The 14,180-nt window shown below is 39.7% G+C and overlaps 1 protein-coding gene across 1 annotated transcript in view; it reads right to left on the bottom strand.

The window, feature by feature from the left end:
- Window positions 1–1,500: 1,500 nt before the first annotated feature.
- Window positions 1,501–14,180, bottom strand: part of ACAD9 (acyl-CoA dehydrogenase family member 9) — a 28,100-nt gene continuing 15,420 nt past the window's right edge. The window contains exons 6-18 of the mRNA XM_086469736.1: window positions 13,475–13,553; window positions 12,290–12,464; window positions 11,668–11,741; window positions 10,158–10,233; window positions 9,361–9,431; window positions 8,883–9,002; window positions 7,897–8,025; window positions 6,885–6,964; window positions 6,240–6,366; window positions 4,304–4,381; window positions 3,326–3,454; window positions 2,263–2,335; window positions 1,501–1,785 (exon numbers count right to left, since the gene is read on the bottom strand). Of these exons, the coding sequence (XP_086325862.1) occupies window positions 1,685–1,785; window positions 2,263–2,335; window positions 3,326–3,454; window positions 4,304–4,381; window positions 6,240–6,366; window positions 6,885–6,964; window positions 7,897–8,025; window positions 8,883–9,002; window positions 9,361–9,431; window positions 10,158–10,233; window positions 11,668–11,741; window positions 12,290–12,464; window positions 13,475–13,553 (1,312 nt within the window). The 3' untranslated portion in view covers window positions 1,501–1,684. The remainder of the gene's footprint in view (window positions 1,786–2,262; window positions 2,336–3,325; window positions 3,455–4,303; window positions 4,382–6,239; window positions 6,367–6,884; window positions 6,965–7,896; window positions 8,026–8,882; window positions 9,003–9,360; window positions 9,432–10,157; window positions 10,234–11,667; window positions 11,742–12,289; window positions 12,465–13,474; window positions 13,554–14,180) is intronic.

Genomic DNA, 14,180 nt, shown 5'->3' on the forward strand with positions numbered 1-14,180 from the left:
GTCTCATCTCGAGCCTTAATATGTCATTCCTTTATGTCTTCATGCTTAGTTTCTCAAGGCTTATTGTCTGGAGATTTAAAGTCTGAAGCCTTAATGTCTCGTTCCTTCATGGTTCGAGCCTTAATGTCTCAAGCCTTAAGGTCTCGTCCCCTGAAGTCTCGAGTATCACTGTTTCATCTCTTAAGATCCAAGCAGTACTGTCTCAAGCCTTAACACCTCATTCCTTAATGTTTCAAGCCTTAGTGTCTCCTCTCGAGTCTTAAAGTCTCGTCTCGAGCCTTATTCCCTCAAGCTTTAATGTCTTGAACGTTAGTGTCTCTCTGGAGCCTCAATATGTCGTTCTTTAATTTCTCATCCCTTAATGTCTCGAGCCTTAACGTATTGAGATTTAAAGTCTCAAACTCTAATGTCTCAATCCTTTATGATTTTGAGCCTTAATGTCTCTATCCTTAAAGTCTTCAGATTTAAAGTCTCAAGCCTTAATGTTTCGTTCCTTAATAATTCTAACCTTAGTGTCTTGAGCCTTAATGTCTCATCCCTTAAAGTCTCGAGTCTGTCTCATTTCTTAAGGTCCAAGCCTTAATGTCTCGAGCCTTAATAGCTCGTTCCTTAATGTCTCGATCCATAGTGTCTCCTCTTGAGTCTCAATGTCTCGTCTCGAGCCTTATTCCCTCATGCCTTAATGTTTCGAGCCATAATGTCTTGAGCCTTTATGTCTCGTCTCTTAAAGTCTCAAGTTTCACTGTCTCATCCCTTAAGGTCCAAGCCTTACTGTCTTGAGACTTACTATATCTTTCCTTACTATGATGTTCCTTAATGTCTTGAGATTTAAAGTATCAAGCCTTAATGTCTCGTCCCTTAAAGTCTTGAGTCTCACTGTCTCATCCCTTAAGGTCCAAGCCTTACTGCCTCGAGCCTTAATAGCCTAGTAACCTTGCAGGGACAGCTAAGGGGCAGCTAAATTGTTTCTGGGTTAGCAAGAGGGTAGGGGGGAAAAAATGTGTGAACTGTCATCAACTCTGAATAACGCTCAGGAAAATGTATTGTCTTGTGAGGTTTGATGATAGCTTATATTTAAATAAACCCCCTATTTATCGTTTTTAAAAAACAAAACAAAGCAAAGATGCCAGTGGAAGGCTTAAGGCCAAGAACAGAACATGGAGAAGTTCTGATTAAATGCAAGGAAATGTGTTTAAATGGGAGCTCAGGGGGGGCAGAGATATCCCTGTCCCTAGAGGCACCTGACACTCACCTGGACAAGGCCCCGAGGATTGTGGTTGGCACTGCTGGCGGCAGCGATGAGCCATGGAGGTCCTTTCCAAACCGATGTGTTCTGTCTGCAAGCCCTGCACCGCTTCTCTAAAGGTAAGCAGCTGTTACAGCTTAAAGATACTGACAAAGGTACCGGATCCCTTCCCTGGGAAACCAGATCTCACCCTCCCAACCTCAACTGCCTTCCTTTAGCTCCAAGGGAAACAGACATAAATACATCTGATGATGTGAGATTTAAATAAAATTTATTTATTCTTCTTATATGAAGTTGTGTTCAGAAGTTTTATTTTACAGTTGCAGTTAATTACATTTCGTAAATCTTGAAATAGTTATTTTTAAGGTGTCAAATACTTGAACTGCAGAAATTTAGTCACTGTTTTACATTTGTCGGTATTTGCTGTCAGGGAAGTAATTAGAAGGTCCTGTCCAGTGGGTGAGAACAGATGTAAACTCTCTTTTCCAGTACCTGCTTTGCAGCTTTTTTAATACAGTCATCCAGATTTTCATCTGCATCTACGGAGAAACAGAAGGAAGGTTAACAGAGTCACTGAAATAGCTTTTCTAAATTGCTTTCAAAAAGGATTTTAGAATGCACCTGCAGCCATCTACACTTCAGTGCCAGGAAATAATTTAACATTATCTTCTAAAAAAGACTGATTATCACAGGCTGGGTTTCAGAGACCGAATGCCCAGTTGGTCAGTTCTTAACCAAACAGGGTGAAGTACCTAATTGCTATCTAATATTTTCTTTATTTGCTACTGACAGATTTTATGTTCCTCCCCACAGCTGGGAGAAAAAAAAGTATCCCCGCAGCTTGTTTTATCCATTAACTGAAGAGCCTCTTTGTATTCAACTGGTACCAGTTCTGTTCCTCACCCCAACTAAAGGCAGAGCAGAACTATTCTGTTGGTCACATCAAAACCACCTCCTTTTATCTGGAGTCTGTGAAAGCCATGAGTATAAAAATTCTTCTGTTTTACAGAACTTACATTTTTCTAATTGAGCCATGGCATAATTATTCTTGAAATATGCTTCCGTGCAGAAGATATTTGTCAGAAGCACCTGAGAAAATAGTTAAAACACAGTTAAAAACTAGTAAATGAATTTTATAAACAAAACAACATAGTAAAAAATTCAGGCATTTAATCTTCAGAAAGTCTAGTTGTGCCTCTTGACAGCCGGTCATCTCATTATGTTATTGTTTCCCCACAGCTGCTGTGGCCCCTTCACTCACAACTGATGAGGAGACATCCTTGGCCATAAACCCAGAAGGGCCTTACACACACGACCAGGAACTCTCAAGGCCAGTGAAGACAAAGGTTAATCAGTCTGCACTTAGACTAACACTTAATTGTAGCAAATTTACTTGTCCTGTAGCATAACTATTCCTATGGAATGTTAACTGAGCTACTGTACAACCACCTGTGTAAAACTCTCACCTTACTGCCAGTAAACATTGTTGGTTTGTAGGTTACTATTTATTAAAGACTATATGGAAAAGGTTTGGGAAGAACTACATGGTATTAGCAGGTTTAAGAGAACATGTAAATTTGTAATTAATTCATTAAACACGTATGTATGTGTTAAAATATTTCAACAAACACACTGATGGCATGTGGCTCCTACGTCTAAAGCACCTGAGAGGCCATGGGGGTGTGGTTACTGCACCCTCAGGCTTAGAAACATCCTTGTGCACCATTGGTTTTATCGGAGAGTTTGCTGTGGTGGGATATAAATCTTTACCAAATGCAGAGTGGTACATTTAAGTGCAATGAAAGGCATTTGTCATTGTGGTTTTGCAAAGTCTGAGCCAGCATCGCCCTTGTGCACATCAGAGCTGAGGGCAAAGCCAGCTTGGTGAGGCTAAAGCAGCTGGTTAGCACGGGTAACCCACTGCCAGGCTGTAACACTGCAAAGGCGAGGTTGAGGATGGGCAGTGCCGCTATCATAAAACACAGTGAGGCAGAATGGAAACAAACGCAGCTCGTTAAGCTACACGCTTTGAGGGGTACAGGTACCAAAGGGGGATGGCTGATGCTGAAGTACACCTACTTCATGGTCATGGTTTCTCAGACCGATACTGATGGACCGGCTGGCTCGCGAAATGGCTGCTGTCATGGCATACAAATTGATCACTATATCTGCCACTCTCTTCAGAACCAACTGCTCATCCGCTATTGTCTATAAGAGTAAAAATTGTTATTATTAGCTTGGAATCTGTCAATATGAAACTTAAAACAAACTGTTTTTTCATGCTTTGTATTTAGGTTCATACCACTTTAGCAGCGACAGGTTAAGTTATTACATAGAATTTCTACCCCAAGTCTGAAAGTTTGGGATTAACTATGTTTGAACTACTAAGTGTTGGATTAACTCTGTTCCACCTTTTAACAGTCTGCCTGGCTGCAGCCAACAGTAAAAGTGCTGTGTCATGAAACCACTTCGGTAAATGCCAAAATCACAGAAATCAAAGTACCAAATCCATTAAGCCTGTTCAAAAGACGTATTGGGTAAAGTGGAAGGTGCAAGCCCTTCTCAGAAGACAGCAGCTTAACTGTCACAACACTGAAATTCCAGTATTCCAAGCTCAGTCTCTCCTATTTTTAACTAACTGATGTACACCACTTTGCATGGCATATTTATAGATGTGGTTGCTGTACAGTGTGGATGAATAGCACAAATTCAGAAAGGGCTGGTACAGCTCTTCATTGGGGAACAGGGAGGTGAGCTCCAGTGACTGGTCACAGCAACGTTACTTCAAAGAGTCATTGGAGCAGGCAGGGTTTGTGCTTTCTGAGACAGAAGAAAACAACTGTCTGAGATGCTTGCTGGTGGGCTGCTTTTTTGTTTTAAAATGTAAAAGTAATCCATTAAGTTGAGTACAGAATTTCAGTGTACTTTCTCATATACAATGGAAACGCATTGTGTAAAGGAAGTGCTGGCTCTTGCCATACTCTAGATTCCAGTAAGCCCACTTTGGTTGAGGATAAAATATTCAATAAAGAAGATAACAAAAAAATTAATAGTTACCTTGCCAAACCTACTTAGCAGGCCTCTCACTGTAGTTCCAAAATAATAAATGTTTTCTTCAAGTTTTTTGCCACTTTCCTATAAAATAAAAGAGAAAATACAACAATTTGAGTAGTCTTCTAAGGGAAACACCAAGCACCCGCCCACTCCCTTAAAATAGGGCACATCTTAGCTGACCAACAAGCATATTATGGGGAAGCACGAGCTGCTCCTGGGCTGCCCAGCCAGTAAACCAAACTCTTGGGCAACACTACCTTCTGCTGCTGCAGGAGGCCAGGACTCCTGGTGGGTTTAGCAGCAGAGACACGCATTAGAATTCTCAACTACAGCACAAAACTAGCTTTCCTTTTTTAATCAGCCACAACAGAGGGCTAGAATCAATCCTGAGCGACCAAAACGAAGGAACAATGTCCATTAAAGTCGAACACCCATCGCCACAATTAACGACATAAGTAAGCCTCAAGGTGCACGCTCTACCACAAAAATGAACTTTCCCTCTCTAAAAAAAATCGGCAGTTCAATTTTCTGCTAAACGCACTGTTTACTATCAACTTCTAGTCACTTTTAAGATGATCTTTCACCATTTTACATCTTTTTTCTTCCCAGCTAAAAAGGAGAAAAAGTTTCCCTATTTACCTAAAATGAAAGGGACTATAAAATGGTGAATCTTTTCCGAGGGGGGGGGGGGGGGGGCGGAATAAAAATTACTGTTTAGATGCCATGGTACCACTGGTATCCTCAAGCCCAACTAATAACAGATTTTTCTCTTGGCAAGCACTGGGGTGGTTTTTTTTTTTTTTAACATTTATCCAGTTTGCTGCTCAAAGCCAGACAAACACTATGCTTTCTCTACAAAACATGCATTAACAGTTTCTAAATTTTACTTTTGGTAACTTTTCAGTAATGTTATGCTTATGCAAATAACAGTTTGAAAAATTCTTATGCAAGGTTTAGTTCCGCAGAGTAAACCTAATTCTTATTCTAAGCGCTGCAGGTTATGAAAATCCTGACGATCAAGATTATCTGGTACTACCCTGTGAATACACCAATCGCCTCAAATTCTGTTACGAAGCAGGAAGAAAATTTTGTCTTTTTTATTAATTCATAAACACACCTAATTCATTATGCTGATTCTTGTAATACGAATGCAAGTAAGTGGGTTTGAAGCTCTCTAGAGGCAACTGGAACCTGGTGTGTTGGCTCGGTCAGCCCTGCTGCAGTCAAACCAACTGCCCACGTGCTCTGGTGGCACTGCAGAACCCAGTGTGCTTACCTGGAGGAGGTGCCATATTGTTAAGCTTCCTCATGTAAGCAGACCAGTGTTAGCAAATCCTAGGCGATCCTCTTACCTGTGTGCCTGGCACACCTGACCTGAGGACAGCACACTGACAGACCAGTGAAACTCGTCTTGTTAGTTTTTCAAATCACTGACAAAACATCATAGGAAAAACATCCTTTTTTTTTTTTATTAACAGAACACTCAGTTTACTAAGTGCTTAAGCAAGTACGTATATACAGTTCACAGAAATTCTTACCTAAAACTGTGTGACTATCAAACAGGAAAAAAACCCCTGTGTTTTGTAACTGAGCTTATTATGAAGGGCAGCAACAGACCACTACACGCAGACTTCAATAATGTGAAGGTTCCATTTATATAAATTACTAAAATGGATATAAACGTAGATTTGGTAAAAATACAGACTTACAGCAGTCTTCATTTTACCTCAATAGGTACCTCTGTACTATTTATAAGTCCTTACCCCTGAAATGGTACAAACAGCTGCTTAAACTTGTAAATCTCACTGTTCCCAAGCACATGCTTTGTTTTGCATAAACATGACATCGTGTCATGACAAGCAGCGATGGGACTCAGCTATGAAAGACCAGTGTCTGGATACGATCGAAGAGCACTGTGTGTCGTTCCCCCTCGCCTTACCTGGAGGCTGGGATGCACCACGCCGCGATCGCCAACTAGCCCATAATCCACTTTTCTGCCCATCGTGTCCCGTAATTTGCTTAGGAACTCCCCCAGGGCCACTCCCACATTTCCTTTCTTGATTTCTCTACAGTATTGGATAAACAACAGCTGTTAAAGGGCAGTTCCTGATTTGCAAGGGAAGTTTCAGATAACCAGCTGAGACTCTAAAAACCACAACACCTGCAGTTGGTCTATGAATCATCAAGTCTTTTGATCCATTTTACTATGAAGTCTGGATTATACAGCCTTAGAAGTATATAACATGGTTCATGTTCAGTTCCTCTCAAAACTAATAAATTCCAAACACCAGTGTATGTGCTCAGTATGTACCACACTGCTGTCTTAGCAATAAAACCTTTATAAAATCTTAAGATATAAAATTTTGATTGCTGGAATTACAAGATAAAATAAGGCCAAGATTCCTAAATGTAGAAATAAAAATAAAAAATGGAGCCCCCATAACACTGAACTACCTTTTAGACAGACAATACATCAAAAAATACCGCGTTTTTTTTCCTACAGTTCCCTCTCTTAGCTATAGTTAAGTAGTTATCAGATTCTGTTTAGTTTATTAAAAACTATTAGTAATAAATAAGAACATACTTAATTTTGTCAGTTAAGATTTTGCCTGCATACTGCATACCCGTCAAAGCAATATACAGTCGCAGAATTTCATTTGTTCCCTGTAAAAAAACATAATATAGTAAGTCAGTATCAAGTACAAAGAGTTTTTAGTATTTAAAAAAACCTAGATATGCTCTGCTAGTGTTTTGTATACTTTTTTTTCCCCTAAAACTGCTCTTAATGTCTAAATAACTTGTGCTGTGCTTTGCCTTGAAATGTTCTAAAATGCATTTGGACTTGTAAAATAAAGTCCTTTTGTGAGCTCTATGTAAGACAAAAGATGATCATCCCTTGTCAGGAAAACACACTTATGCCAGAAACTGCACTCCCAAGTGAGTTTGCCAGAAGCGGTAGCAGAGGACATACGGCTGTAGAGGGTCAAGGATACTGGCAGCAAGCTACAAAGACTAAACACCCTATTAATTTAATTTTTTTTAAAGTGTATGTACAATTTTGAAGACAGGCTCTTCAGTTAACCATAAAGTTTACAATATGGGTGAATGTTTTCCAAGCACGTCATGTTTTGCCAGTCTTCCCTTTCTATGGTTCTAGTAGTACAAGATTACTCTTCATCCATCCATAAATGTTTGTAACTTTTGTTTCGTCTCAATTATAAATTCTGATTTCATTTAGCTGTGAAGAAGCTGAGCCTCTCAGTATTAAACACACATATGCATCACAACAAAAAAGAAACGACTAAATGCATTTTGAGTAAAAACTAAGTTCTGCATTGGTCCAGTAAAGGAACATTCAAATACTTGTAACACTGCTCAATATGCCTGTTTGGAAAGCAAATGCCAACCAAGAAATTAAGATGATACTGTACAATTTGATGTCTGGGAATCCATTATATGATTGACTTTTAGTTCTTCAGTCTTATTCTAACTATTACAGACTTTGGAACAAAGGCCTGCTCAACTCAGTACTTGGCTTCCAGGAATGTGAGAGTATGAATTTCAGTTTACAGTAAAACCAGTATATTGATACTTGCCTCAAAAATCAGAAGGATCCTGGTGTCTCTGAGATAGCGTTCACAGGGGTAATCTTTCATATAGCCAAGGCCTCCAAGAATTTGCAGTGCCTCACTTACGCAAGCCCATGCACCTTCAGAACTGAACACCTGCCATTGAACATTATTTTAATCGCCACGCTCCACAGTAAATACAGAACACAGCACTCCGTTATCGTAGCTACGTGACACTGCTGCAGTATTTTGTACTGCTGCTGTTACTATAGTCCTGTTAAAAGCTTGCCTGAAATAGTATCCTCATGGCTCATACTTTGGTCAAACTTCAACCGTTTCCTTCCAACCCACCGAGACATCTCTATATGCAAATATTCCTGGGAGAGTGACAGCCACAAACAGACAGAACACCTGCAGCTGGTTGGTGGGAGCCCTTCAGGTCTGCCCAGATTCACCAGAACACGAGTTCTGTCGGATCGACCATACCGCAACGGACCACCGACGGGGGCTGAAGGTCTGTGAGCTCTCCTCGAGGGTGCCTGCCAGCCAGCAGCACCCAGCCCTACGCTGCAGAAATGCCTCCAGCAGCATCACACCAGCAGAGAGGGCCTGGCTCTTTTGCAATGTATACATTTTGAAACAATGCTGAGCTAAAGCCAGGACAGAAGTACCTCAGCCAGGCCTGCACCTGGAAATATAACCGAGTGGCTTTTTACTCTTGCTACTGTGTGAGGCCTCATAAAAACAGAGTTCCAGAGGACCATGATATCCCGAACCTTTTGCATGCAGTTTTTGTTTTGTATAGGGACGAAAGCCTGAATCTGATGTAATCAATAGTACGTGGGATACAGAGAAAACGGTAATGTCTATTTTTTGTCAATCTAGCTGAGGTTTTTGTATTGTATGTCTAAATGTAATACCCCTCAGCAATTTGCAATGCAGATTGAAAAACAGGAGGTGTTAGACTGTATTAGCCTAAAGCCGCAGGCAAGTCTTTCAATAAAATGAATTACCTTGACCATGGCTGCCTCCACGGAGCAGTCTGGGAACCCTGGCCTGTCCATCATTCCTGCAGTGAGGTAAGCCATACTCTCCATTATATATGCTTTCACAGCCATGAAACAAAACTTTTCCTGTCAAATAGCAATGCGAGGCATCATACACCAATTCAGACAGAAAATCCTAGTCAAGCCTGAAACTTAAGAGCACAACTGCAGTTTTCCTATGTTTAATATATTATCAAATACTAATTAATAAAAAGTACTACTGCAAAACAATCATGAAAAATCTAAAAATATCTTTATTCATTACATTCACCATTCTAGACACATAAAAGATCAGTGTACAGAAGTTTGTGCCAAGTTTACACAAATCTAATTCCTCTAGCGATTTTGTTAAACCAGTACAGCCAAAAGAAACCCAACATCATCTATGCCCTTGCACTTAGTCAATACAAAGCATGGAGATTTAGGGTTTTCATTTTTTCATTACCTGAATTAATCCAAATTCGCTCAGTTTCTTATTGAATTGCTTCCTGGTACAAGCATACTCTGCTGTCATTTCTTTAAAAAAAGAAAAAAACAAAAACCAAAAAAAGTCCATCTCAAACCAGCAGAACTAACTGTGACAGACCATTCCCGCTCAGAGGGTCTTTATACTGACTGACGGTGACACTTCAACCTGCTGCTTCAGCCCTTGCTGCTTCAGAAGCAGTAGTTCAGGTAAAACACCCTCAAAACGACGGTGCTGGTCAAGCCCGGGAACAGGTGACAAAGGCTTTTAAACAAGAACCTGAGGTGTAACCCTGTACTCTCAGAGGAGGCATCTTTTAGTGCTAATTGATTACGTTAGAAGGATTTCCATTACTATTTGTTGGGTAACTACTGGTAGAAACTAATCTTATTACTTATTGCTGTGTGTAAGTTTTGAGACAGCTATTCAAGTGGGAGGTTTTACAGGAGATTATACCTTCTAAAAGCAATAGTATATAGGGTATTCTCTTGGTGTGAACATTTTACCTCAGAAAAATTCAACAGAGGCAATAACTTGCCACTATATGAACTGAAAAAACTTCAGTATTAAAACATTGTAAACAGGTTTTTAATAAAAATTTTAAATAAAAATATTCTAGTGTTTTAAAGAAGTGAAAGCATGTTATGACTGACAATACCGTGATGTCATTATGACCCAAGACTCACGTTACCACCTTGAATTAACTGCACTACATATCTAACGCAAACCAGGTTTTTGCATGGCATCCAGCAACCCAGAACCCCAAATTCACCCACCTATCAATTTTTTAATCACCCCAGCAGATGCGCTGCCCATGCTAAATCTTCCACTGTTTAGGATATTCATGGCAACCTGTGAAGAAAATGAATAGTTTTAGGCACTGTTGTTGCCACAAAACTTCTCTTTAGGCCACGATGGTTACTGCTATCTTGCTTCATGTTTTAGTGCTTTCCTGGATGTCACTGGAATACACTTCCTATCCTGTGACACCTGCCCTCACATTGGTCAGCACAGCATTCAGCATCCCAGCAATAATGCTTCAAAACTAGGCGTTTAACGTGACCGACTACATCCAATTTCACATTTGAAACAGTTTTCAGATACTGATGATCCGATGAGCTGGAAGCATACCCCTATTCAAACTACATTAAGGTAAAACGTATTTATCTGCAACTGGACAAACAACGTTCAAACTAGACAGCACTGCTGAAGTTTATCAGACAAAGAAGAAAATCAGAATATTGTTTAACGTGTGTAGACAACACCTAATATAAAAATCTTCTCTGCAGCTGACCTGCGATGGATGCTTTCCTGCTTCAGGTACCTTTCTGCAATGCACAAGAAAAGGGAACAAGAATGAAAGGTGTAGAAATTAAATGCAGACCAGCAACGCATAAAAATAGCTTTTGAAATCAGTATTATTGTTTCTTAATAAGAGAAACATGGGTGACTCAGGTCAAAGACTGTTAAGGAATTTAGCACACAGTCATTGCTCCCACATTTTAATTTGTGATAATTATCTGAAGAAGAAACCATAAAAGTCCTCTTTTAATATGTTTCCTACATTAAACAAAATTATTTCATTTAGCATTTAGGTCTGGACTTGCCTGCTACAGAAGGAGTAAGAACACTGAGAAGGACCAGTGTGGCAAATCACATGTCAGACTCTCAGAGAAAGGTGACCACAAAGTGACCAGCGTTACCTTCACTGGTGTCACACTTCTTTGATGCAACAAAGAGAAGCCAAGGCCAGAGGCAGCCTTTCAGTGTACTCCTCCCATTATTTTCTTGGGCAACAATCTAACCCTGGAAATCCATCTGACAGCCATGGGACCTCAAATAGGATCTGCACTCTCCTCGAACCGCTTTCTGTTACACTCATTTCTTTCTCTCCCTTTCTACATAGTCCACAATTCCAGCGGTAGAAAACTGCAGAAGACATTTCCTCGATTCAATTCAGAAGTTCTGTTGAAAAAGTTGCTCCCTTTTCCAAAGAGAGCAGTATACCATCGAAAACACTAAAAAGCCAAACAGTGGAACGAGCTTTATAACTGTACTGAGAAGAAACACCTAGAAACCTGAGATGATGGCACGCCTGTGCACTGTGCCAGTGAAACCGATTGACGCAATGCATGGAAGGAAAATGGAGAAGTCTGCCCTCCAGTATTCTTCAGTTTGGCAGTGTTCATACTGCCAACAAGGAAACTGCAGTACAGAGGGAAAAAAAAAAAGGTCTCCTTCAGGCTTTTAAAAATCAATCATCAGTAGTTATTCTTCACTGCTTACCTTAAATCCTCCTCCTACTTCTCCAATTACATTTTCTATAGGCACTTTTGTGTTTTCAAAATGTACTTCACAGGCTGAAACACAAAGTTAATAGCTGTTGAATTATTATACAGAAATATTTCAAAGACATTCAGGAATACAACTCACTCTTTTTGTAACAAGAAATAAAGTTTTCCTAATGCACTGTTTGTGACAGAATTATGTATGCTTTGCCAAAGAAGTTTGAATTCAGGAAAAGACTGTAGTTGACATCAATTGCTGATGTAATATATCCAAAATATAGATGGTGAAAACCTGTAATCATAAGTAAGCTTAAGAAGAGCCTATGAAAACTCCTAGATTAAAGCTACTAGCCTACTGATTCTTCGGAGTAATTTCTTTCACTGCATGATTAGGGAAGCTTCACACGTGCAGAAAAGAATTAGGCAATAGGCAATATGGATTCCTTACTTCAGATCCCGCATTAGGAAGGACTCATAGGAAAAGCTAGGTAGAGAGACATGAAACCTATACTGTTACAGGGAACAGATACTGATCTGCCTCTGAATTCAGGTGATCTAAACAAATTAAAACACTAAAATATTAAAACAATTTCTGTTAACAATTTTAAAGTGATTCTTACTATTGGATCCTCGAATGCCTAACTTATCCTCAGGTTTCCCATGGGTGACTCCACCAAAATCCCGCTCCACGATGAAAGCAGTGATTTTGTCTTTCAGTTGTCCATCTTTATCAACAACCTCTGTCCTAGCAAATACTGTGAAAATATTAGCAAGGCCACCGTTTGATATCCAAACCTGTTTGGAGAAAAGAAAGATGTATAAGAAATATATTTGTTCTGATTTTGGACCACTGTTCTTAAGTGTTTCAGCAGAGTGGTGAAAAATTGCTGCTTCTTCCTTTAAATTCTAATGAGCATTCTGCTGTTAGTTTTGCCCCTTGTGAACACATTTCCAAGCAAAGTTGACCACAGAATAGTAAGTTTAAAGCAACTATAAAAACAGGTTGTAATATAGATTTGAATTTAATTAAAATCCATGGTGCACTTTCACAAAAGCTTGTGTATCCTGCTACTTATGGCCCATGAGGGATACAAGGGTCATACAGACCACAGAACCACTTTGCCCAAAGTAATTTCAACCCGATGAGAAATTCTCTGAATCAGGCCACATCTGTACGGCCTCTCCCACATGATGGGTCTCTTCACATCACAGACAAATCAACCAACAAATACGGATCAAGTCTGCAACGTCTCAACGTCTTGCAACATCAAGTATTGTTGAATCCGACACATCTCTACACTTCTTCAAGATTGTATTTAGTTTCTTTTAGCAGAAATGTTCCAAGCAGCCCTATTTCCAATCCAATGTCGAGTTTTCTTTCAAAAATACCTACAAAATCTGGTATGAATAATGAAAAGAGGGGAAAACACAGGTTTAGGTTTCTTTTTGCCTGTGCTGTCACAGAGGGGGCTAACTAACCCAACCTCCCTGAAGCTGAACACCACGAGCTGGTAATATGGAGAAGGAACTTAAGAGTGGCTTTTCGTGTCTTTCTTACCAAGAGTTTAGTGAAGGTTATTCTCTGAACAGTGTGCTTGTCTACTCTCTTTGGCCCTAAACCAACATGTGTTGTCTTTTTGACATGGTCATTCTTCACTAGCTTGGAAACCTCAAAATTCTGATGCAGCTGCCAAGCTAGCCTCTTACCCAGCAAAACCGACTGACTGCAGTGCTGCAAAAGACAAAGATGTTTCCTACAAACTTGTAAAAAAAACCCGTCATATTTCCAGTCTGTGAGTGGATACCTTGGAGCCATTCAACAAGAAATATTTCCCATCTTCACTGAGCGTTGCTCTTGTCTGGATGGACGCAGCATCGCTTCCACTAAAAGCCAAACAAGTTATTAATGTTTAGAGAAATAAACATGCTTTAAAAACCCAAAACTACATATTTTCCCTCTTCCCATCTTTTCAAAAGGCATGTTTACTGTTTTATTAAATAATACTACATAAATTAGCTTTTAACTAACAAGGAAGCTTACTAGATAAAGAAATCTACGTCTACTTAAGTCACCTGAGGGGACATTTCTGCTGATTAACATGTACATTATCAATCTTATGACCTGACCAGAATGTTCAAAATGCCACGTAAGCAACTTTTTTGAGGTGTACATTAAGCTGTGTGAACATACAAGGAAACTGTCATCCTAAAACACAATTAAGTTTAAAATGTCCAAGTTCCTCAAAAATTCGGTTCTAAAAATGACTGCTTCTGTGCACTGGAAAGAAGGTCTCTAAGAAGACTGAAGTTAAAGTTGCTAAGACTAGCAATCTTTTTAAATAATACTGGGCTAAATAAAGATGTTAGAAGCATTTCAGAACACGGTTAGCCCTTGGTTTTCTCCTCTATGATACTTCCAATTCCCTTCCATGGATCACTTTCTTAAACTATCTGTGCTAGTTCAAATTTTACCTGCAAGTGGGACAGCTTTTAGAGGGGCAAAACCCAGCT

This window comes from Leptosomus discolor, chromosome 9, assembly GCF_034619465.1.
Source record: "Leptosomus discolor isolate bLepDis1 chromosome 9, bLepDis1.hap2, whole genome shotgun sequence".
In the NCBI taxonomy this organism is placed as follows: Eukaryota; Metazoa; Chordata; class Aves; order Leptosomiformes; family Leptosomidae; genus Leptosomus; species Leptosomus discolor.